Genomic DNA, 22,286 nt, shown 5'->3' with positions numbered 1-22,286 from the left:
CCCGTGTCTTGACACTCCTCCTACAAAATGCATGTCATAGTCCAGCTGCTTTGCAGCACAGGGAAAGAGATGAGGTTTTGGGGCCCAGCCCTACATCCAGCACTGCACAGGCCCACTCACTCATAGACCCTGGGAGGCCTGCAGCCCTGGAGAGTATTGGCAGACAGACTTTAGCAAACTGCCTAGAAAATGGGGAGGAACACAGCAGTGACTTCTCCAGCGCTCTACTTCCTTTACTCTGTGGCCTTTGTCAGAATTTGGAGATGTTCCTGGTGGATGAGCCAGGAACCGCTAGGAATGAACTGGGCAGAAGGGAGGTGACTGTTTCTCAGGACAAGAAGGGAAATCTCTCGTCTCTCTCCTGAGCTGTGCTGTCTCCATGCTGCTGACGTCATAAGGCTTATTATGACACGTGATGATGTCACAGAAGGATGTCCTGCATCACCAGGATATAAGCATTGGTGCAGCGGCAGTGCCGGCACTTCCCTGCAAAGCCTGGTCCCTGCTGGGCACTGCTTGGGTGCTCCCCAGCGCTGTCCTTCTGCGGCCAGGAGTGGGGTCAGCAGGCAGCAAGCTTGCACTGGGCGACCCTCGCTGACGGGCGGAGGAGCAGGGGCACCTTGCAGAGGAGCTGTGGTTGAGGAGCCAGGGCGGGCATCCCTTGTCCTGAGCTGAGGGCCAGCAGCAAGCGAGATGGAGGGCTGCTGGAGGGTGACCATCGCCTCTGATATGGTTTCCCAGTTCCCAGTGCTCCTGAATCTCTCCCCCAAAGGTAAGGGTGTCAGGAGCCCCTTCGCAAGGGGTGGCCCAGGGAGCCTGCAGTCTCTTTCCTGCAGCTCCCACAGGCCTCTCAGGAATGTCCCAGGAATGCCCGCATGGTGTTTTTCTGGGGGGCTCGCGTATGCCTGCATGTGTCCTCGCCTGGGTGAGGTGCTTGCCAAGAGGTGGTGAGCTGGCTGGCCTGGAGCCTGACCTGTCTTTTCCTTGCTTTCCAGAGACTGAGGCTATCTGGGATGCTGTATCCGAGCAAATTCTGGAAGCGCTGAAGCAGGATAAGGTGGGCTGGTGTCCTGGGCCCTGCAGAGCAATCCCTACCCGAGCAGCACGGCAGTGCACTGAGACTGCCCAGGGTGCCCGGAGCAGCTTACTGGCCAGCTGGGAGAGAAACCAAGGCCAGATCTGCTCTGCTTCTCAGGGGTTTGGCACACCCTAGGGCTTCACTCTTCCCTGCGGCCTGGGTGGAGAGGGCGAGCAGAGAGATGGGGGAATATCCTGGGTCCGTGCCTAGGATAATCAGTCCCAGGCCTAAGCTGTGTGCTGGAAACCTCTGGGCTCTTCCCTAGCCAAAGGATGGTGGCAAATCCTGGGAGGGGGGTGATGGAAGAAACGGAGGATGCGGCTCTTCTCCAAAGCTTTCCAAAGTGCCCCACCTTGCCCCATTGTCCCTCAGGAGCAGGCAGGGCACAGAGCAGTGTCCCCCTGCTCGGAGAGTCATCCCTTTTCCCGTCTCTCAAGAACTCCCTCCTCAGCCTTTCTGTCTTCTCTGTGTGCAGGCTATTCAGGTTGCGGGACTCGGGACCTTTGCTGTTCTCCAAGAGCAATTCCACGTCAAGCAAAAGCGGCTCCTGATTCGCAAACCGTTCTTCCAGCTGGACATTGATGAGGGGTGGCTGGAGTACATGTACTGTCCCCCTGAGATCCTCCCTGGTGAGAAGGCAGCAGCCCCCTCGTCCTGCCCCATGTCCGGAAGGATTTGTTCTCCCTGCTCTTTGGAAAGGCCTGGGAGAGGCAGAGGATTGTCTCCAACGGTCAGGGTGGAGCTTGAGTTCCCCCAGAAGACCCCGTGGCCCCGGAGCTGTTTCTCTTAGCGACCCTTCCTCTAGGCCCTTGTTCGGAATGCTGCAAGCAACTTGGGCTTGCTGTGGCACTGAGGATGTTGCTTCTCCTTGCAGATGACGTCGAGGTCGAGCAGCTGAACTACCTGCAGCTAGCGCAAGCCACCTCCTTCCCACTGTACGTGGTGCAGGAGTGTGTGCAAGAGACCATCATCTTGTACTGTTGCCTCCTGAAGAACAAGGAGCACGTCCCCTTTGCCTTCAGGGACATCGGTGTTTTGACCTGTGAAGATGATTTCCTGTGCATGAAGTTTTATCCGGACTGTGTTAAACGTCTGGAGAGCTCTGAGGACCTCATCGCAATGCTCCACAGTGTAAGCTGGTGATGTTTTGAGGGCTACTTCAATTTCTTTGGGAATCCTGTGGAAGGGTGATTAATGCGACCGCTGTTGGCCAGCCTGGACACGGCAGGCCAGTCAGATGCCTTTCCCCACGCCTGCCCCATTAGCTGCTTTCTCCATTAGCTCTTCTGAGCGTCTGGATGCTGGCCGCTGCAAAAGGCCTGGCAGCGTTACTGTACAGCCTCAATATTCTGCCATGCTCCTCCAGAGCAGAGCAAAGGTGGATGGAAGAGGCTTTGGAGGAGGGTTTTGGAGAGAAGGCTTTCTTTTGGCTTGGGAGACAGGTTTGCTTCCTGTCAATGAGAGCCCTGAGAAAAGTGCCTCAGAAACCCTCCAGCAGGTCTGTGTCTCTTTGCAGAGAATGTGGCCGGCACACCCGACTGCCTTGAGTGGAGAGACCACCGCTCGTGCGATCCAGATGTTCCCAAGGTGAGTGCATTTCCTCCGCAGCCCTTGGCTTCCCACCTCCTCCTTTGGAACGTGCGCGGTCGGGTCTCCACGCTCAGCATCCAGTCGGGGCTAAATCCTGAAGAGACTGGGTCCTGGTTAACTCATGCTGACTTTCGGCTACGAGTGTCTTCACCTGGCGAGGAGGGGCACTGCGGTTGTGCTTCTTGTGCCCGTGCTGCCGCGATTCCCCTCAGAGAGAATTGCCTGCATGTGGAGGGGAATTTAGGCTACCTTTTCTGGTGTTGCGGGAAGCTTCACAACAAACCCCATGCGTGAACGTGACGGAAGAGGGATGCCATGTCCCGTGCAACACCAGGAGGATTACTGCCAGCAAGCAGCAACGGGTAGGAGGCCAGCCTTCTTCAAGCCCGTGTCATTTGTTTGCCAGGTTTCATCTGACTGTGAGGACAAGGCCAGAGGCCAAAGTGCAGTTCACCTCGCAGCAGCAAGCTGCAGGAGAGTGCAGGATGAGAGGAGGTAAGGGTCCGTGCTGTCTGGGGGTGGTCCCTGCCCCATGCTGGCTGACTGCAACCAGCTTAAAAGGCAGTGCCCATGCGGCTGCTCTGAAGAGCTTCCTCCTTTCCTAGTTTCATTGTGCCATCCTGGCAAGCTGCTGGAGAGGCGGAAGCTTTCCCTCCCCACGGTGAGAAGCTGGGAGCCAGGCACGAGGCAGCAAGATCTGGAGAAGAAGCCTTCCACCAGGTGAGACCCTTGGGGGAAAGGAGGAAGGAGCCACTTGCAGCCACACAGGAGAGATGTCCCCTTTGGACCCACCAGGCGCAGGGACTCAGAAAGGCTCCTGACACCCGTCCCGGAGGAGGCCGCTCTCTCCACGCATGGCAAGCGTGCAGCACGTTTGCCTGAGACTGGCACGCCAGCTTCATTTTCCACCAGGGCCCTGATCCTTGGGGGAGCTGGATGCAGAGCCGTGTTGCAGAAGCTCTTGTCCCTTCAGGAGCCCCCCCACATTGCAAGAGTCCATCTTTTTGTCTGTGGGAGCAAACGTCCCCTGCGGTTTCTTCCAGCTGCCCCGCAGCTTCTTCCAGCCTAAGGAGCTGTGATACCAGATGGAAACGTTTCTTTCCAAACGATATCCCAGACTTCATGGGAGGCACAAGAGAGTGCCGAGGGAGGGAGGTGGCATGCCTGCCCTCCTTGCCTGTTGGCGTTCTCCGATGTTGCTGGCTCCCCAGCGATAATCTGCTTTCCACCCATAAGCCCGGCTGGGCCGTATTGGTGTCTCTAGGATCCTGTCCTTGCACAAGACACTGCTCCTCTCCTTCTGCCACCACAGAGGGCCTGGATACGGGCATCGCGAGCCTTCCTGAAGGCAGCTGGTGCCACTGCTTCGCGGTTGGCTCTCTCCGTGTCTGCTGAAGCGAACACGGCCAGTCCAACACCCATTCGCTGCGGAACTGCCGTCTGCTGCAGAGGCTGACGCAGCTTGCGAGCGCGGACTGGAGACCGAATTCCCCTGGGCTCATGCAGCCTCCCGGTGTCTGTTTGCAGTGTGCTCCCCCCGTGTCCAGGCAGCTCCCCCAGGACAAAGAAGACAGACAGGCAGGAAGCAGCTCCTCAAGCCAAGTCCACCAGCACTGCGCTCCCTACTCCCGAAGCCTCTCAGAGATCGGTGCAGGTACCTGCTCTGCCTTGCTGCAATGACCACGCGGTTTGGGACTGTACTAAAGCCTCTTTGTGTGGAGCGATCCCAAGCCGGACCCTTGGGATGCGTTCATTTTCACACTTGTTACCTCCTTCTTCTCTTCCTCGGGAGATGGAAGGTGGTGTCCCGCACACCTTCCCTGCCTCTTGCTGCCTCCCGTGTTGCCATGAGCCGCTTCATTTGGACCAGGGGCAATGGAAAAGGAATGAGGGCTTTCTGGGTCTTTGATGGCAGAGGTCTTTGGTCCAACAGCTGAGACCAATCCTGTCTGCCGTTGTGTTTTTTGTTTGTTTTCCTCCAGGAGGTCTGGAACCTGTCCTCGCAGTGGGACCAAACAAAGAGCTCATGGCCCTTGTACCAAAAGCGAATAAAGCAAGCCCGGGCAGAAATGGCTGCTTGGGAAGCCTGGTCTCAGGGGGAGGACCAAGAGACACCTCAGGTACTGGCAGTGACCAACACCGCTGAGAAGAGCAGCGATCCTCCCCGCCAGGGCTCCGAGGGGGGCAGGTCCCAGGGTGGTGGGAGCAGGACGGGCACCAGGGCGCAGGGCAGGGCTTTGCCTGCTCCTCCCTGTGAGGGAGAGGCTGTCAGCAGAAAGCGAGGGATCAAAGCAGCAGCCAGACGTGGGCCGGCAGTGCCGAGTCGCCTGCTTCCCAGGTCCTGCTGCAGGGTCCTTTCAAGGGGTCCTCTGGGAAACAGCACCCGTGTGTCCAGTCCTGTCTGATGAGAGCGTCTTCTCCTTGCATCAGGTCACCAGGCAACATGATTGGATTCCCCATCCCCCAGCCCAGCCCAGGAGCAAGGAGGTCGTGAGGAGGTGGAGGAAGGTTCAGATCCCTGCCGCAGAAGAGGAGTGGAGAGCGGCAGCCAAGCTGGAGAGCCTCCAGCCTGAGTAAGTGTGTGCCGGCTGCGTTCACGTGCTGGGGCACTCGAGTAGCTGCTGAGCGATGTCAGGAGATGTCCAGCAGCCCGGTCCCTGAGTCCTGGGCTTGCCTATGACACCCTTGGCTTTCTCCTAAAGCGGGCATGACCTTGGTTACCGCCAAGGCCTAAAACTCATCACAGGGCGAAAGGGTGGGTGCACGTGGCACCGCGTGGGTGCAGGGTCTGGATGAGGGGAGAGGCAGAAGGGGTGTCTGGCAGAGGCTGAGGGATCCCTTTGTCCTGGTGTTGCAGCCACCTTTCCCCACGAGCACTGCAAGTTTTGAAAAGGTCGGAGCCGCATCGCAGTCAACAAAGGGTGTTCAGAAGTGCTGCGGAGGAAAAGCGGCTGCAGCAAGAGCAGCAGCGGCTCCCCTGGTAAGTATCTCCAGAAAGGGATGGTGCTTCCCGCTGCTGCAAGGCCCGTCCTTCCCGTGGGGGCAGCACTGGGACAGAGAGGGCATTCCGGGGCCCTCCGCTCCCCCTGCCTCAGCCCCAGGCTGATGAGCTTGGGCACTAGGCATCTGTCGCAGCTGACGGCAACCTTGAAGCTTCATGGGAAGCAGACCCCTACGTGCACGGCCCGAGCTAAGCCTGCAGTACTTCTCTGCGTTCAGCCTGTACACAACCTGATCATCCTCTTTTCTTTCTGACTCCCTAGCGCTAGATGCTGGTACCGCAACGGAGGGGAAGGTGCTGGGAATGCTGAAGGCAGCAGCGGAGCTCTGAGCAAAGGGGCTGGGAAGCTCTCCCGCTTTCCACCCCTGAATGGAAAATAAAGAGCACAGCCAGACTGCTTGTGTCGCTTCATCCGCCGTAGCAAAGCACTGCCCTGATTCACACCACCATCTCCATTAGGCACACGGGTACATCCCAAGGATGCCCAGGCTTCTCCGTGCAGCACACAGGCATCTCCCTGGAGCACCCAGCAATCTCCCCAGACCACCAGTCTTGCTAGCAGGACCTCGGCACAAGTCCTCTGATCAAGCCGTCTTTTCCAAGGAGCGTTCTGGCAACTCCCTGGAGAAGCCAAACACGTTCCTGGGGAAAGTAAAAGTCTCCCCTGGGAATACAAGCATCTTCCTGAAGCACCCTCCATGGCACCCAAGTATCTCCCCAGGGAATATAGGCACCTCTTGAAATCAGAAATACTTCCTGCAGGACACGTGAGCATTGAGCTGGAGTAGACAAGCATCTCCCCAGGACACCTAAGCACTACCTTTTCCCTCTCAGGCATCTTCCAAGGGCATTCCAGCACCTCACGGGAGATCCCAACTCTAGGTGGGTTCACCTGAACAATTTCCGCTGTGAACCCGTCTCCTGCTGATGCTCTAAGACATCGCCCAAAGGCATACAAGCATTTCTTGGAGGAACCCAGGAACCTCAATAGAGAACCCAAGCACCTCCTTGGAAGAATGAAACACCTCCCTGGGGAACAGTAGAATAACCCCATGGGTGCCCAAGCACCTGCATAGGTCACCCCAGAAGATCTTTCAAGAACCAAGGAATTCCCTCCATTGATGAAGCACCTCTATGAAGAAATCCTATCCTGCCCCGGGTCAGAGAAACCTCCCTGGGTAAATCACGCAACGTCCTGGAGGAGCAAAGGATCTTCTTGGGTGTACAAGCATTTTCCCGTGGTAGGCAAGCACCTCCCTGGGGACAACCAGCACCTGCCTCTGGGTCACTCATCCCCTTCCCTGTGGAACACGAGCATCTTGTCGGGACAACCAAGAACCTCCCTAAAGCACTGAACAACACACTTAGTGCAGTCCAGCAACTCCCTGGAGCACACAACCTGCTCTCTGCTGGACCCAGGCAACTCCGGAGGTTCCAAGTGACCCCAGAGGAATCAAGCACCTTCCTAGAGAGCCCAAGGATATTCCCAGGGCACACAAGCACCTCCCTGGGGCACATAAGCATATCCCAGGGGCAGAAGAAAAGCCTCCCTGGAGCACACAAACCTCTGCCCTCCTAACAAAAGTTTCTGCCCCTGCCATACAACTCCTGCAGCACAGAAGCACCTCCCTGGAACACCCAAGCACCTCACTGGAGCACCCAAGAATCTCCCCACCGCACTCCTACATCTGAGTGGAGAACCCGAGCATCTCCTCGGGTCATCAAAACACCACCTGGGGCACACAAACTTGCTGTCACCCCTTGGATTTTTCAGAAGTGATAAACTTTTCCTCTCTCTCCAGAAATGACTCTCGGTCTGTCCCATGACAGACCTGTCATGGGACAGACCGAGAGTCATTTCTGGAGCTTGAAGAGCTCAAGTTCCCCCAGAAGACCCCATGGCCCCGGAGCTGTTTCTCTTAGCGACCCTTCCTCTAGGCCCTTGTTCGGAATGCTGCAAGCAACTTGGGCTTGCTGTGGCACTGAGGATGTTGCTTCTCCTTGCAGATGACGTCAAGGTCGAGCCGCTGAACTACCTGCAGCTAGCGCGAGCCACCTCCTTCCTGTTATATGTTGCCCCCTTAATTAATTTTCAGAGAGCATTGCATTAATAATAGAAAGGAATTTATTGAGTAAGCAACAGCAAGCAAAACAGCGCTGGGCAGCCGGGGAGTCTCGGCTCCGCCAACGGCGCGCACCTCACCCCCGCCAGGGTCCCTTTTTATATCTTGGTAATTCCAGGATTATGCAGCACATCCTGGTATATTCTGCGACTGCGCGCACTGTTGCTAGGGGGTCATCTCTGTCCCTCTGGTGGTCGTGAAGATGAAGGCCGTAGTCTTCCTCGGCGTTGTGGTTCAACTTCTTTTTTTATTTGGTCATGTTGGCCCAGCGTGAGACAGGAAGGCAGGATGTTGATACGCTAGGTTAGCAACTTCTCAGGAGATGGTTACATGAGCTTTGCAGCAGGGTCTTTGAACAAAAGAGGCAACTGAGATGCAGAAGGAGAGAAGGGGAGGGGGTTCTCTTTTTTGTTACATTAAGCAAAAGAATTTTCATAGTGTCTAGCCAAGCATTATCCAACTCCTTACTTCAGCAGGGAGCTTTCTCAACTCCCGCTCCTCAAACGGAGCTCCTTGTTTTTATAACACGAAAGACAATGAACAAACATTTATTGTGTATTACACTTCCCAGCTCAAACTGGGACCCCCAGCCCCTTCCCATTATGAACTGGGACCCTTAACCCCTTCCCAGTATGAATTGGGCCCACCCCAGTACAAACTGGGACCCCCATACCCTTCCCAGTATGAACTGGGCCCATTCCACTGCAAACTGGGTACTTTCCCAGTACAAACCAGGGCTCCCAGCTCCAACCCAGCTCAAACTGGGATTGTCCCCAGCTCAGACTGGGACCCGCAGCCCTTTCCCAGTATGAACTGGGCTCCCCAGCCTCATCCCAGTACAAACTGGGCCCATTCCCAGTACAAACTGAGACCCTCAGCCCTTTCCCAGTATGAATTGAGCCCATCCCAGTTCGAATTGGGCCCCCCAACCCCATCCCGGTACAAACTGGGCCCATTCCCAGTACAAACTGGGCGCCTTTCCCTTCGCCCCGCCCCCCGTTGCCAGGTAACCGCCACCGCCGTTCCGGCCTCTTTTCCCCCCGTTGCCAGGCAGCTTCCGCCATTTTTGTCATCTCCCCCGTTGCCAGGCAACCGCCGCCATTTTGTCCCCTCCTCCCGTTGCCAGGCAACCGACGCCATTTCGTCCTGCCCCGCCGGGCTGCCCGCACTGCGCATGCGCGCTCGCCGGCCTCCCATTGGCTCCCGCCCCGCGGCTTCAAACGGTCCGGCGGGAGCGATGGCGGCGGAGGCTGCGGCCGGTGCGGGGGGGGGGGGGAATTTGAGTGGGGTCTGAGGGGATTTTTTTGGATTTTGGGGAAAATGGGGGGCTGGGGGGGCTCAGGGGGACTTGGAGAAGGCGTGCGAGGCTCTGGGGGGCGTCTGGCGGTGAGGGGATGCGGGATTGTGAGGGGAAAAAGGGCTGAGGGGGTGTTCAGTGAGGGGAGAGGGGCTGTGAGGGGACGTTTTGTGAGGGGAAAAGGGGCCGTGAGGGGAAAAAGGGGCTGTGAGGGGAAAAAAGGGGCTGTGAGGGGCATTTTGTGAGGAGATGAGGGGTTAAAGGACACTTCGTGAGGGGACAGGGACTGTGAGGGGGTATTTTGTGAGGGAACAAGGAGCTGAGAGCGGAAAAGGGGCTGTGACATGGCTGACAAGAGAGGCTTCAGGTACAAAGGCCCTGGACCACCCTCCTGGTCTGTCCGTGCCAGCAGGGCACAGCCCAGCTGCCTCCCTCCTGCACCAGCCTGTCTTTGATCTCTGCCACGCGATCCAAAGCCAGCAGTGCCTGTCCTCCCTCTGCACGGTCGCATATCCCAGCTCGACATGGATGTTTCTCTCTACTGGGAAGCTTCCAGCCCAGCTCAGCTGCCCCCCAGCTCTCCCACCTCCCTGCCCTCTCCCCAGCCCAGCCCAGCCCAGTAGCCTAGGCTGGGCTGGTCCCACGGCAGTGCCCATCGCAGGCTGCTGCAGGGCTCTGGGCACTGCCACCACAGCTCCAGTTCCCATTCACTCCTGATCAACTCAGAATGGGTCTCAGACCAACATTTATTTGGTTAAAATACACAGAGATCCTGGCTCCTTGACTACAGAAATCCTGGGTCACACAGAAAGGGTGATACTCGTGCAGGAAGGAATGAAAAAGGGCATTTTTGTGTAGGCAACAATATCACAAGGGCAGAAAGGAAAATTGAAGAGACAAATGCCATATGGAAAGGCAAGATGGCCTGTCATGAATAATACTTGGAGCCATCTGCAGAAGAAGGCAGACAGTCTGTGGCCACTGATAAACAACTAGTCAGCAATTTCCATATTGAATCTTTGAGCTCCTGGTTCTTCATGCTGTAGATGAGAGGGTTCAGTGCTGGAGGCATCACTGAGTACAGAACTGCCACCACCAGGCCCAGGGATGGGGAGTAGGTGGAGGGAGGCTTCACGTCGGAAAAAAATCCAGTGCTGACAAAGTAACATGGAATGCCTGCCGCACAGTCATGTGAGGAAGGCACATGTAAAAAGGCTTTTTTTTTTTTTTTTCTCTAGGAATTTTTTTTTCTCTAGGAAATATGTCCTTTCACTTCCATGACTTGAGATTCTTTTTGTGAGGTTCAGTTTACCATTACCATCATGGCATTGCCCATTGGCTCAAGAGTTAGAAGTCCTTTCCCAGTGCACTGCGTATATTGGAACATGGTAGGGCAAGTATTTTTTGTTCAGAATTTGACATATGAAATCACTCCTAGCACAGAAGGGACGTTTACATCTGCACTCCGAATGTGAAAAAAAAAAAAAGAAAAAAAAAAGGTGGGTGACAAAAAGGACTTTTAGTTTAGTTTTGCTTTTGCTAGACAGCATCCTCTCCCTCGTGATGCCCAAGCAGTGCTCTCTGAAGTCAGAAATCCTGAGCATTTCTGCTGCACTCACAGTGAATGGCTGTGAGAGCTGGCTGTGGGAGGGACCCCACGCTGGAGCAGGGGCAGAGAGAGACCATGAACTTTCTTAGTTCTCATTTAGTTTCTCACTGCTCCAGTCTACCAGTAGCACTCAATAAATTATGCTCGTCTTCCTAGAGTGAGTCTGCTTTGCCCATGTCTGAAATTGGTAAGGGCTCTGCCTGTTCCTTAAATGTACCCTGAAGCCCTTTTCCACGCTATTTAGTCCATCTGTTCCTTTGATGGGGAGCAGGTCAAAGAACAGTGTGCTGCCCATCAGTGTGCTGGATCTAGGGAGCTTTCAAGATGGAAAAAAAAAACAAACAAAAAAAACAATGACAAGTTAATACTGGCTTCCCAGAGTGAAATCTACTCCATTTCTCCTTGAACCCCTCCCTGCCACACTCCCTCACTTGTCATTCAGCCTCATAAGCTATATTTAATGAGTTTGAATATGATACTGAAGTATTCGGGACCTGTGCATATTGGGTCAGGAGGAAGCAGTCTTGTCCCTGTGCATTGGGTACATCAGAACATGGCAGAGGCTCCAAGTTATATTTTCAGAATTTGTCAGATGAAATCAATGCAGAAGGGCATACGGGGTGGTGTCCTAACAGGCCTAAAGAACGTGGAGGGCTGAGAGGACTTCTAGGAATTTTTGTTTTTTTCCTACACAACCTCATCATGCCCAAGGAATGTCCTCTGAAGTCAGAAGTCCTGAGGATTTCTGCTGCACCCACAGTGAATGGCTGTGAGACCTGAGAGGCAAAGGGATTCCCTTTAGCTCAGAGCAGGGTGAGGGGAGCTGGTTGGGCTTGTTCCCAATGGCCATGATCTTGCTGCTTTTGGAGATGGATGGCAATCACATTTATGGTACACTTCAAAGAAATCAGACACTGCTAAGAGCAGAGGAACCCACTGCCAATCTCTCAGTGCGCAGCCTTTCTCAAGGTACCTAAGCAAGGTCTCAGCACCACATGTCTTGCCAAGGACACTTATCATTTATTTCACCAACCCAACAGCATGTCCTCACATGCAGCATATCTCTGCTTCTTCCTGGGGCATTCACATAACACAGAGATACTACGGAAAAGATTTCTATCCTGCAGGGCAGCTCACAACTTGGAAGGCCATCCCAGGGAGACAGACAAGTGTCCTAATGATGGTGTCTCATTAAGGGAAAGTCAGCTCATTCCCCAGCCTCACAGAATGCACTGCCCACAGCCCCAGGCTGCTGCTCTCAGCCCCCCTGCACCACAGAGGGAAATGGGCACGTGGCTGGAGAGATGCACCTCTGCTCTGCTGGAACTGTGGCTGCAGAGGACGTGCTTCATGCCCTGGACACACAGCAGTGACTGCAGGGGCTTTCCTGTGTGGGACAGGAGGCAAGAGGGCTTGCTCAGAGGAAGGGGGCTGCAATGTAGGGAATAATACAGACTTTTCTGAGAAGTTCTCCCTCTGACTACAAATCCGGTTTTTCTTTCTTCTCATTCCCTAACCATATTTCTTCTGCCTGAAGATTTTATAACTGGGGGATGTTTCCATGTCCCATGGTCTTTTCCCCACCTGTGTTCAGAGCCCTCCTGCCAACCTCTTTGCCCTTCAGAAACCAGCAGTTCCCAGAGCACTGCCTAGGTGCATATCCATCTTTGCAGATAGAAAACAGCCTGTCAGAAAGCCCCGACAGGTACAGCAAAGTTGCCAATGAAGCTGGCCATAAACAAAGGAGAGGCTGTAGGCAATTTATAAGCCTTCTTACAAGCCCACTGATCATCAAAGGAACAGTTCAGGAATCTTAGAGATGTGTTGGAACTTGACAGTTCCTTTTCCATTTCTTTCTGCAACCTCACCCAATCCTGCAAGTGCTGGAAAGGGAAAAGGAAGCAGAAAATTCTTTTCTGGATTTTTGTGTGTTTAGTGGATTATTTCTCCAACATATGTCACACCTTTCTGTGACTGACCTAGGAGCCTCCACCATGTTCCTGCATATAAATGAGAGGGGTTTTGCCTCTCGGGGACCAGGGCTTGGGACCAGGGCAGGAAACAGGACGAGGGCTGGGGTCCAGGACCAGGGCTGGGGACCAAGACTGGGGACCAGGGCTAGGAACCATGTCTGGGGACAGGATCAGGGCTGGGGACCAGGGCTGGGGATCAGAACAGGGCTGGCTGTGCAGTGCTGGATGTAGGGCTGGGCCCCAAAACCTCATCTCTTTCCCTGTGCTGCAAAGCAGCTGGACTATGACATGCATTTTGCAGGAGGAGTGTCAAGACATGGGTTTTCCTGTTTGCAAGTCCCAGATCCTGGTGAACATCACCTAGGTCGGCCCATCTGGCAGCTGTGCACAGAAGCTGTCTCCAAGAACCCACAGAAACCTCGGGAATGTTTGCACCCTGCAGTGTCCCTTTTCTGTGACAGTCTGAGTGATTTAAGGCCCCCAGGGTGACACGGGGTCATTAAATTCATCTTAGTCCAGTGGCTTCCATAAGACTGTCTGCTTCTTCAGCCTGACTGCAGGCATTTACCTCTGACCACACTGCCACCCTGACTGGATCTGCTCTGACCCTCACCCACAAGGGCTCCCCCACTCTGCTGCCCATCCCATAGAGGAGCTCCATGCATCCAGACAGATCCTTCACATGGAGGGCAACCCCCTGTTGATCATCCCCGCCTGTCTCTTCTGAAGAATCTGCCCCCATCCAGCACAGCACCCCAAGCTGGGGGACCTGTCCCCCCACACCTCAGCAGCTCTTCCATCAATGTCCCAGCCCTGTGACAGCAGGCGGGGATCCAGCTCCTCCTGCCTTTGCCCCAGCCTGAGGGCATTGGGGCACATCTGGGCTGCAGCACCTCAGCTGTGGCACAAGGGCCAAACTCAGACTTGTCCCAGACCTTGTGCCAAGAGCCTGGGCATGAAGAGGCTTTCCTTCAGAGCAGAGATTTGCTGCCGTGGATGGTGGATGGGCACAAAAGGATGACAAGGGATCCCAAGAAGGGCAAGGCCTGGTGTTCCTGAGGCCAGAAGGAAACAGGCCTGGGCTGTGCCGCTCTGACAGCAGAGGGCCTTTGTGGTGTTGGTGCAGCCCTGAGGGCCAGTGCTGGAGCTGGGGCTGATCTTCAGGCAGGAGAAGGGGCTGCTGATTTCCCTTGATTTCCCCCATCTCCATTAATGATCCTGAAGCTGAGAAAAGGAGCTCACCTGCAGCTGCCCATGTTATTCACACCTAAACTGAGTGCAGAGGAATCCCAGCTCCCGTGGGTTTGTGGCAGGCATGGGAGGGATCTTTGTCCCATTCCAGCCCCAGGACAAAAAAACAGCATGAGATGTCTTAACTGACTCTGCTGAATCCCTTCCTTAAGCAGGGGGCTAAAGGAGTTACTTTTATGACCATGCCTGGGTGTCCCTTCATCAACTGGGATGAGAAGAGAAGACTGCTACAGATAATTGTTTTTGTGCTAAGAGAAATGAGCCTGCTGTCAAGAAGTGTGTGTGCCCAGGGGAGGGAGGGAAGCCCAGGGATCCCTTCAGGCTGTTTCCCAGCAGGTTCCCCTGCAGCCCCAGGGCCATGTGCAGGGAGCCTGGTGGGGGGCAGAGCAAGGGAGGCCTTGGGCTGGGCCTCTGCTGCTGAGCTGGGCCGGGCTCCTGGGCCCAAGGGGAGCTCCTGGCAAGCGGGCAGCGCTGCAGAGAGACAGCTCTGCCCAGGAGCAGCTCCTCTGCACAGCGCAGCAGGCCTGGGGGCACTGCCTGCAGAGACACAGTGCTTAAAGGCAGGCAGAAGTGGCAGCATGCCCAGAGCTCACTGCGGGAGAAGACTTCCCAGCCCTGCACCCGGTAAGTGTCTGGCTGGAGGCAGGAGAAGCCGGGGGTGCAGGCAGGGGTGTCCAGCGCTGTGGTGCAGAGCAGGGTCCCTGCTGTGCCCCAGGGGCTGTGTGCCGGGGCAGGGCCTCTGCCGCCTGCCAGGCTCAGCACTCAGCCTGCCCGGGGAGCTGCCCAGGGCGCTGCGGGGAGAAGCTGTGGGTGAGCAATTGGCTAACGGGCAGGGCCCAAAGGGTTATGGTAAATGGGGCTGCGTCAGGCTGGCGGGCGGTCACCAGTGGGGTCCCTCAAGGCTCCATTTTAGGGCCGGTACTTTTCAATATTTTTATAAACGGTCTGGATGTAGGAATAGAAGGTATGTTGAGCAAGTTTGCTGATGACACCAAACTTGGAGGAGTTGTGGACTCGAATGAGGGTGGAAAGGCCTTGCAGAGGGATCTGGATAGGTTGGAGAGCTGGGCGATCGCCAACCGCATGAAGTTCAATAAGAGCAAGTGCCGGGTCCTGCACCTGGGACGGGGAAACCCTGGCTGTACGTACAGACTGGGCGATGAGACGCTGGAGAGCAGCCTAGAAGAGAGGGATCTGGGGGTGGTGGTAGACAGCAAGTTGAATATGAGCCAGCAGTGTGCCCTGGCAGCCAGGAGGGCCAACCGTGTCCTGGGGTGCATCAAGCACGGCATCGGTAGTAGGTCGAGGGAGGTGATTGTCCCGCTCTACTCTGCGCTGGTGCGGCCTCACCTCGAGTACTGTGTGCAGTTCTGGGCACCACAGTATAAAAAGGACATGAAACTGTTGGAGAGTGTCCAGAGGAGGGCTACGAAGATGGTGAAAGGCCTGGAGGGGAAGACGTACGAGGAACGGCTGAGGGCACTGGGCCTGTTCAGCCTGGAGAAGAGGAGGCTGAGGGGAGACCTCATCGCAGTCTACAACTTCCTCGTAAGGGGGTGTCGAGAGGCAGGAGACCTTTTCTCCATTAACACCAGCGACAGGACCCGCGGGAACGGGGTTAAGCTGAGGCAGGGGAAGTTTAGGCTTGACATCAGGAGGGGGTTCTTCACAGAGAGGGTGGTTGCACACTGGAACAGGCTCCCCAGGGAAGTGGTCACTGCACCGAGCGTGACTGAATTTAAGAAGAGATTGGACTGTGCACTTAGTCACATGGTCTGAACTTTTGGGTAGACCTGTGCGGTGTCAAGAGTTGGACTTGATGATCCTTAAGGGTCCCTTCCAGCTCAGGATATTCTATGATTCTATGATTCTATACTTTTTCTCTTTTATCACTAACCAGATCATGTATCACTAGACATGGCAAAACTGAGTAATTCTCTGTTGCGAATCACGGCCGAAAGCACGACAGACACCAGTTGAGTCAGATCATGCTGCTCCATTTTATTGCCCGAATAGCCCAACTTTTATAGTGAATTTTACAGGGGCGGACAGTGTTTCACACAAGATTATTGGTCAAAAGCACTCAGACAAACAACTATAAGAAAACAACCCCACCTGCAAGAAAAGAACCCCCCTTTTGATTAGCAGTCAGGAAAACAACCCCCTTTGTGATTAGCGGTCACGTAGACCTTGTCCTTGAGGCCAGCTGCTGGTAACAATATTTTCTGAGTTCCTTAATTGGGCGATGTGGGAGTCATTGCCGTGGGAGCTTCTCACAGTTACTCTGGCAGCTTGGTTTGCTCAGCTACAGCAGGCCCTGAGATTTCTAAGGCCTACCCCTGGTTGCTTAAAGCAAGCTCAGATCGAACAATTGTTCCACAGGCACATGTCCACATCCTGTATGCCAATTCCCAGCAATTCTCTTTCTGCAGAAATGTACACTGTTTTACTATTTTATTCATGTTAGAATTATCAGGTGATGAATTATAAAGCTTCACATCAAACTCATTGAAATTGGGTCATAGTCTTCAGAATAAAAAGTATAATCTTATAAATCACACACCTGAACTTCTGAGCCATTTAAAATCTTATAAGCCAGACTTTCCCAATCTGTAACCTGTTTGACTGTTTTCTGATCTGATTCTCCTCCTGTGTTCTAGGTAGAAAAACAGAACATCATTAGTTCTTTTCAGCTAATAGGCTAATTTATTTGAAAGGAAATCACTTCCAGCTTGGTCAGATCTGTCCTAGGGCCATGGCCAGTGTAAAAACAGATGCACAATCAGAAAAACATTGTGAATCTGTTCTCCTCTTCTGTACACAGCAGAAAATAGCTAGAACTGGTCATATATGCCCCTGTTCGAAATGCAGGTCAAAGATGCACTTGTGCACTAACCAAATCATCTATTAGATCACAAGTAGCTCTCACTCACTCAGGCATGTCTAAAAACACAGACAAATCCCTCCAGAGTGTGTTCAATGTAGAGGTTAGAAAAAGTGGCAGGTGACGTGATTAGAAGGGTGGTCTGTTTGACAGTAATTGAGCAACAAGAAGTCACAGTGATACCTGAGATAATTAAACTAATTGGAACAAAGTATCACTCATATACTCATACTTCATTGCTGGAATCTGAATCCAGAGGAACTGTGATTTCAACTGTGAACACTAACCTATTTATTGTACTTCAGGAGGAATAGCTATATTTGGGTTATCCTGAAGTAAAATAGAGCCACTTACTGGTAAAATAAATTAAGTGTGTGCATTTTCATATAAGCTTTTAGGAGTCAGAAACAGACAAAGTCCAAATAATGATGAATAATGAGATATATTCCTTTGCATTTAATCTTGCAAATTGTTCTGCCTAACGGAAAATGAGAATGTTCAAAATGACAGATTTGGGCTCTAATTCTCTCTAAAGGTCTCTTCACTAAACAGAAAATTCTTTGAGAAGCAGAACTAATGAAGTTTTTATTGGGTTTTTCTGCTCAATGATACCATCAGTCTTTGCAAAATGTGTAAGAACTGCTGATCTCTGAGACCTCTGTCCTTCTCAGATTAGATCAAAAGGAACACAACCAAAATTATAGAAAAAAGGAAGCAACAGAAGGACTGTCAGTTAGACAAGGCAATCATAAATGTCTGCACTATTTTTTTTTATTTTTATTTTTTAAGAGGGTTTGTAGAAATTGCCAAATGAAAAGCCAGTGTCATAAGTATGTATAGTCTGCATGATTTGGCAATATGGTTTAAGGCTCAGAGAGCCACAATGAGCTATTAAAAATATCTGTAGAGCAGAAAGAGTGTATCAGTGTAATCCTTCAATTCAGGTAAATAGCTTCATTAAGAGAGAAGTCGTAGCACTACGGTAACATGACAGTACTGATTTGGGGATCAAGGTTAGTACCTGTACAGTGCTGAGATCAACTTATCGATCTCATGATATGGCAGCAGTTCTTTTAAAAATATCATCACTGTACTCTATAACAAAGAATAAATGTGCCCTCTGTTTCCTGCATTCTGATCCAATGGAAATGCTTTCTGCATCTGCTTTTAGTCACAATGTGTGAAAACATCCTTGATCATGAAAAATTTAGTAACTCTAAAAGCATCTACATCCATTCATGGATTTCATGTGTTAGACAATATAAAAATCGCTAAACTAAAATCACTGAACAAGACTGAGCAGCGAGATCAAAAAGGATGTTTCTGAGCTGGGCCAGTCATCTCAAATCAAAACAGAACATAGCTATGGGGAAACCATTGGATAATAGGACAGTGAAGATAAGGGATAGTTTTGAAAGTCTCTTGTATAAATCAGAGATTCCTTAGCAGCTGCCTGTGGCTTTAAAAAACTCCTATAAAAAAAAAAAAAAGAGAGATTTACCATGTCAAACTAGACAAGAAGCCTTTTCAGGGCGATATCAAGATGTCAACAGCTATTGGAATCAATGCGAAATTTCCACATGAATAAGACGCAATTTCCCAAATTTACTAATCATCAAATTCATTTTGCCATGCTTCACTGACGTAAAATTGATGTCTATTCTAAGCTTTTGCTATGGTTAGGGAAGAGAGATAAGTACCTCCTGAGGATGATCACCACCACTACTACCACTACCCTTACATAGGGGTTTAAAATAGAATTCCATATATCACATTGATTTTATGCAGGGCTTCTGCTCTCTAGTTACTTCAACACTTTTGAGAATCTCTTTATGGGTAGTTAGGGTCTGGCGGCCGGAAGATGTGGCGCTGTACGGAAAGGTGGAGCCCCTCCCTTGATGGCCAGTAGCGTGTGGGCTGTGCTGTAAGCAAGCGAAGTGACGCTATGGGCCTCGGGTAGATAACCCCATGGGACTCGACAAGAAACGCCATTTGCCATCCACCACATTGGTGTCTGTGAGCCGATGGACCGAGCGGCCTGGGGTTGGTCGCCGTGCCGTTCCTGAACCAGGTCGCCACTGCCCCCTGAAGGCAACACTCTTTCTTTGGCAGTAATGATAAAATTATTGAAGAGCATGTCAAGATCTTAGTGAATTTATTTTCTTTTGCCTGTAAGCTGAAAATTAATGCCTAACCATTTTGTGGTACAATTCCAGGTATCTTTATTATACATGTATCTTTTACATCTTACATGCGGTTTATCCAAATTATGTCCTTAGAATCCAAGTGCTTAGTAAGATAAATCTGCACTGCGATTGTCTGAAGTGTTGTTCACTCCCTCTTCTTTTCCTTTTTTTTTTTTTTTTTTTTTTTTTTTAGGTACTGAGCTTTCTGAGCTGCTTGATGTTTTTATTTCCTTGGCTTCACTTACAGTTGGAAACCATTACCAGACAGATATGTCTGTATACTTTAAAAGCAATCAGGCTGTGGTTCAATATAACCTTCTACAGTTACTCATTGCATTATCAATCCGCTTTGCCTGAAACAAACTAGACTTAGTCCTCATGAATGTCATCACAGTTTGTTGCTGCATTACACAAGGAGAGCTTATTTGTCTTCATATGTTATGGGTGAAAGGATACTACCCAATTTAGCTGGGTCCTCATCCAATGATGCCTTAAAGATCAATAGCAAGGCTTCAGAATTGTATTAAATTGGAATTAGGATAGAACATATCTTGCCAAGTATAGAAGATACATACTTTGGGGAATTCGTGTTACTTAGTTAATGATGCATCGTGTAAATATATGCTTTCTTCTATGAATTTTACACATTTATTTTTTATTTTTTTTTACTTCTTATTTTAGGTTTTCTTCCCATACTAAGAAAAAATGATGAAACATGGACATTCAGTTGACCTTTACTCTTTCACTTATTATTTATATATATATATCCTAATAATTCTTTGTAAGCTTAGTTTCGTATTTATCCTTTTTTTTTCTTTTCAGTTGAGTGTCTTTCCACATTATTTGTTTTCCCTTTCATAGTCACCCACTGTTTTTAAATGCTGCTGTCTACCTGTGAATCTACCTATAGATGCTTGTCTTAATACAGTTTAATATCCTGTCTGTTTTGATATGTTGCATAAAGCAAACATGACGTTGACGTCTTCTCACTGACATCCATCTCTCTTCCCGACTGGTCATACCAACATAGAGTTTCCACATATCTTCAGCTCCCCCTTTCAATGTGCAGTTCTTTCACCTTATCTACACTTCATTTCACTGTAATATGGCCTGATTTATCAGCTACAGATATAGCATATTTATCCATTATGGTAGGATTAGTTGTCGCGTTAAAGGGGTGTAGCTGATTAACCGTTACGGGCCCGGTTGGATTCAGAGTACTGAACCAGTCGGACATTCACCAAAACTGGGGGTCCGTTCGGACATTCACCAAAAACGTAATAACCGCCTGGGGGTCCACTCAGACATTCACCAAAAACGTATTAACCGTCTGGGGGTCTGGTTAGATTCAGAACACTGAACTATCACGGATAACCACCCTCACCCTACTTGCATTAATGAGAGCTATCACAATGCAATCAAGTATGGTTTATTACAGCAACAGATAATCAGGTTCTTTTGGATTGCCGGTGATAGTGACTATCAGCAAAAGCAAGCTAGTATGCACGAAATACACAGGTGTTATAGGTGTTACAGATGTTACAGGTGTTATAGGTGTTGTAGGTGTTACAGATGTTATAGATGTTACAGGTGTGTTAGATGTTACAGGTGCGCAGCCTAGAAATAAACGCGTTAAAAGATTATAAGCAAGTATTCAGATCTCACCCAAAGGCGTCCCAATGGGGGGGGAAGAGAGGCTCAGCCCGTCGACTGATCCCAGGAGTCAGGAGGTCCTAAGGATGTTGTACGTCCTCGGGATGGTATCTCCCCTGACGGTGGTATCTTCCCTAACATGCCCTCTCTCTTGGGCCAATTTATATTATTTTCTGTCTTCTAGGTGGAGCTTGAGTGGCTCTAGTCAAGCATATCTTAGTTATGATTGGTGTAAAGTTTTCCCGTCTCCGTTTAAAGGAATAGGCCCGAGAAATTCAGGGCGTATGCTCAGTGAGGTGTGGTCGCACCTTGGAGGCGGGTAGCTTTTGGGATGGAGGTGTGTTTTGGTATTATAATGATATTATAATGAGCAAAAAGTACACTAGGGTACGGCATTTGTCAAAACATGACAGGTCTTTGGCTTAGGGTGGCAAAAAGTGCAGCTTTGTGCACAAGAACAATCGAGGCCCCACCTGATTACAGAGCCTAACCGTGGTGTCTCCACTCCACTCTACGCTCGGTGGTGTTCCTTAGAGCTAGCACACCAAGTTTCCCCAGCGCGATAGCATCTAAGGTTGGGAGCCTAGGGAACGCTCAGATAATGCAGTTATGCCCTACCCTGAAAGCCTCTTCAATGCTGTACCTTTTCCTTAAAAGTGTGAATGTTAGTTTTATTTTCCTAGTTACTTCAGGCATTTACACCACATTAGTTATGCTTGTATTTTAGGCTAGACATGATAGATATTTTCCACTGTCTAGTTTTTCCTAGCCATAGTGACAAGCATTTAATATAATGGGGAAAAAATGATAGTCTTGCAGTTAAGACCCTCATTGAGACTCAAGAGCTGAAATCATATTCCATTAGGCATCTATACAGTAAGCAACAAAATGACATCTGTCAGTGCTGTAAGACAACAACAGAAACAAGCAATGCATAATCAAAGCAATTATCCAGCAGAAACAGAGGTCAGCATTATTACAAGTGTTGAAGGCTATTCACACAGAAGTAATAATTTGGGGAACTACTGAGAGCCAAATCTCATTTCTTAGGTACCTATTATTTTCTGTTAACTGAAGAGGGTTCCACGTTCCTAAAATTACACAGTGTTTGCAACCCTTCTTGTTGCAAAATATCCTAAATTAATTCATAGCTGGAACAAGTTCATGTGTGAGCTTCCACTGCTGCAAAAACATCCATCACCCTCTCTGTAACAATTATTACATTACCAGCTGGCCAAAGGTTCTCTGAAAAGTGAGAGCAAATGAAAGCTAAGCAGCACAGGCTAAATACTGTAAATGTCAGAATAATAGAAAACATCAGAAAGGCATTGCCTGATCATGTGAATGCACATCCATTCTGTAGTTGAAATGCCAGTCCCCAGCAGCAAAGAGTGCAGCAATTTTATAGCAGTGCAGCAGCAGGTGGTGCTCCAGCAGCCCCTTTCCCAGAGCACCAGAGCACACATTGAGGAGCACTCTTTTCCAGTAGTAGCCCTCAGTGGTTACTTCTCTACATCCCTGTACTGTCCCAACAGGTGTTATTCTTTAAATGAAAAGAGGATAGATTTAGGTTAGATGTTAGGAATAAATTCTTTACTCAGGCGGTGGTGAGGCACTGGCACAGGTTGCCCACAGAAGCTG

The 22,286-nt window shown here is 50.9% G+C and overlaps 1 protein-coding gene and 1 long non-coding RNA gene across 2 annotated transcripts; both read left to right on the top strand.

The window, feature by feature from the left end:
• Positions 1 to 14: 14 nt before the first annotated feature.
• Positions 15 to 4,814, top strand: LOC119714744 (coiled-coil domain-containing protein 81-like). Its single transcript, XM_072029428.1, has 10 exons — positions 15 to 772; positions 996 to 1,057; positions 1,554 to 1,707; positions 1,953 to 2,209; positions 2,595 to 2,665; positions 3,075 to 3,163; positions 3,274 to 3,388; positions 4,196 to 4,322; positions 4,651 to 4,757; positions 4,799 to 4,814. The coding sequence occupies exons 1-10, from the start codon at positions 694 to 696 to the stop codon at positions 4,812 to 4,814; spliced, it is 1,077 nt and encodes a 358-aa protein (XP_071885529.1). The 5' UTR covers positions 15 to 693.
• A 51-nt stretch (positions 4,815 to 4,865) lies between these two features.
• On the top strand, positions 4,866 to 8,817 carry LOC119714749 (uncharacterized). The gene is made up of 3 exons (XR_011805344.1): positions 4,866 to 5,241; positions 5,526 to 5,648; positions 5,932 to 8,817. It is a non-coding gene; the product is annotated as an uncharacterized lncRNA (long non-coding RNA).
• Positions 8,818 to 22,286: the final 13,469 nt, after the last annotated feature.

The sequence above is a fragment of the Anas platyrhynchos genome, chromosome 30 (genome assembly GCF_047663525.1).
Source record: "Anas platyrhynchos isolate ZD024472 breed Pekin duck chromosome 30, IASCAAS_PekinDuck_T2T, whole genome shotgun sequence".
Classification (NCBI taxonomy): domain Eukaryota; kingdom Metazoa; phylum Chordata; class Aves; order Anseriformes; family Anatidae; genus Anas; species Anas platyrhynchos.
This window is presented reverse-complemented; position numbering and strand designations above follow the sequence as displayed.

Coding starts and splice junctions, on each gene's coding strand:
- LOC119714744 (XM_072029428.1), top strand. CDS start 694: ATGGAGGGCTGCTGGAGGGTGACCATCGCCTCTGATATGGTTTCCCAG. Junction 773..995: donor CCTGAATCTCTCCCCCAAAG/GTAAGGGTGTCA, acceptor CTTGCTTTCCAG/AGACTGAGGCTATCTGGGAT. Junction 1,058..1,553: donor AAGCGCTGAAGCAGGATAAG/GTGGGCTGGTGT, acceptor CTCTGTGTGCAG/GCTATTCAGGTTGCGGGACT.